The sequence below is a fragment of the Acanthisitta chloris genome, unplaced genomic scaffold, assembly GCF_000695815.1.
Source record: "Acanthisitta chloris isolate BGI_N310 unplaced genomic scaffold, ASM69581v1 scaffold5057, whole genome shotgun sequence".
NCBI classification, from domain to species: Eukaryota; Metazoa; Chordata; class Aves; order Passeriformes; family Acanthisittidae; genus Acanthisitta; species Acanthisitta chloris.
Genome location: NW_008684165.1, coordinates 1 through 538, shown reverse-complemented (window position 1 = coordinate 538; position 538 = coordinate 1). Strand labels below are relative to the sequence as shown.

At 48.3% G+C, this 538-nt stretch overlaps 1 protein-coding gene across 1 annotated transcript in view; it reads left to right on the top strand.

Moving 5' to 3' along the window:
- SRCIN1 (SRC kinase signaling inhibitor 1) overlaps positions 1-405 on the top strand; it is a gene marked incomplete at its 5' end in the record, with an annotated part of 14,985 nt that extends 14,580 nt beyond the window's left edge. Inside the window, one exon of the mRNA XM_009079212.1 lies at positions 280-405. Coding sequence (XP_009077460.1) covers positions 280-405 — 126 coding nt within the window. The remainder of the gene's footprint in view (positions 1-279) is intronic.
- Between the last annotated feature and the right edge of the window lie 133 nt (positions 406-538).

Sequence of the window (538 nt, the reverse complement as noted above, 5' to 3'; positions counted from 1 at the left end):
CCAGTAACGCGTGGGACCAGCTCATCTCGTGCTGTTTGTGGTGGCCCTTTTCCAGCTGCTTGACCTCAGGCCTGACTCAATGCTGCTTCTGAACAAACTCCCTTTGGTTCTTGGTTGTGTTGGGTTTTTTCTGTCCTTTTTTTTTTTTTTTTTTTTTTCTTTTTTCTTTTTCTTTTTCTTTTTTTTTTTTAATGTAGTGGAGATATTGAGCCTTGTTGGGGATGTTTGATGCTGGAACTCCTCCTCCTCCTCCTCCTTGAATCTTGCTTTTCTTTCTAGGCCACTAGACCATCTAAAGAGGCCAGTGAGACTTCCCCCACAGTCTCAGAAAAACCTGCATCTGGCAGAACATCCATCCCCGTATTGACTTCCTTTGGGGCAAGGAACTCCTCCATCTCATTCTGAGCATCCTTGCCAGCTCCACCCAACTGCTCTCCTGCTCCCGGGGCCAGGCCTCTCTCTTCCTTGGGCTCCTCTTCCTCCCTGGGACTTGTCTTCTAGAGGCTCCTGGAGGGATCGTCACCTGTCCCTCTTTTTC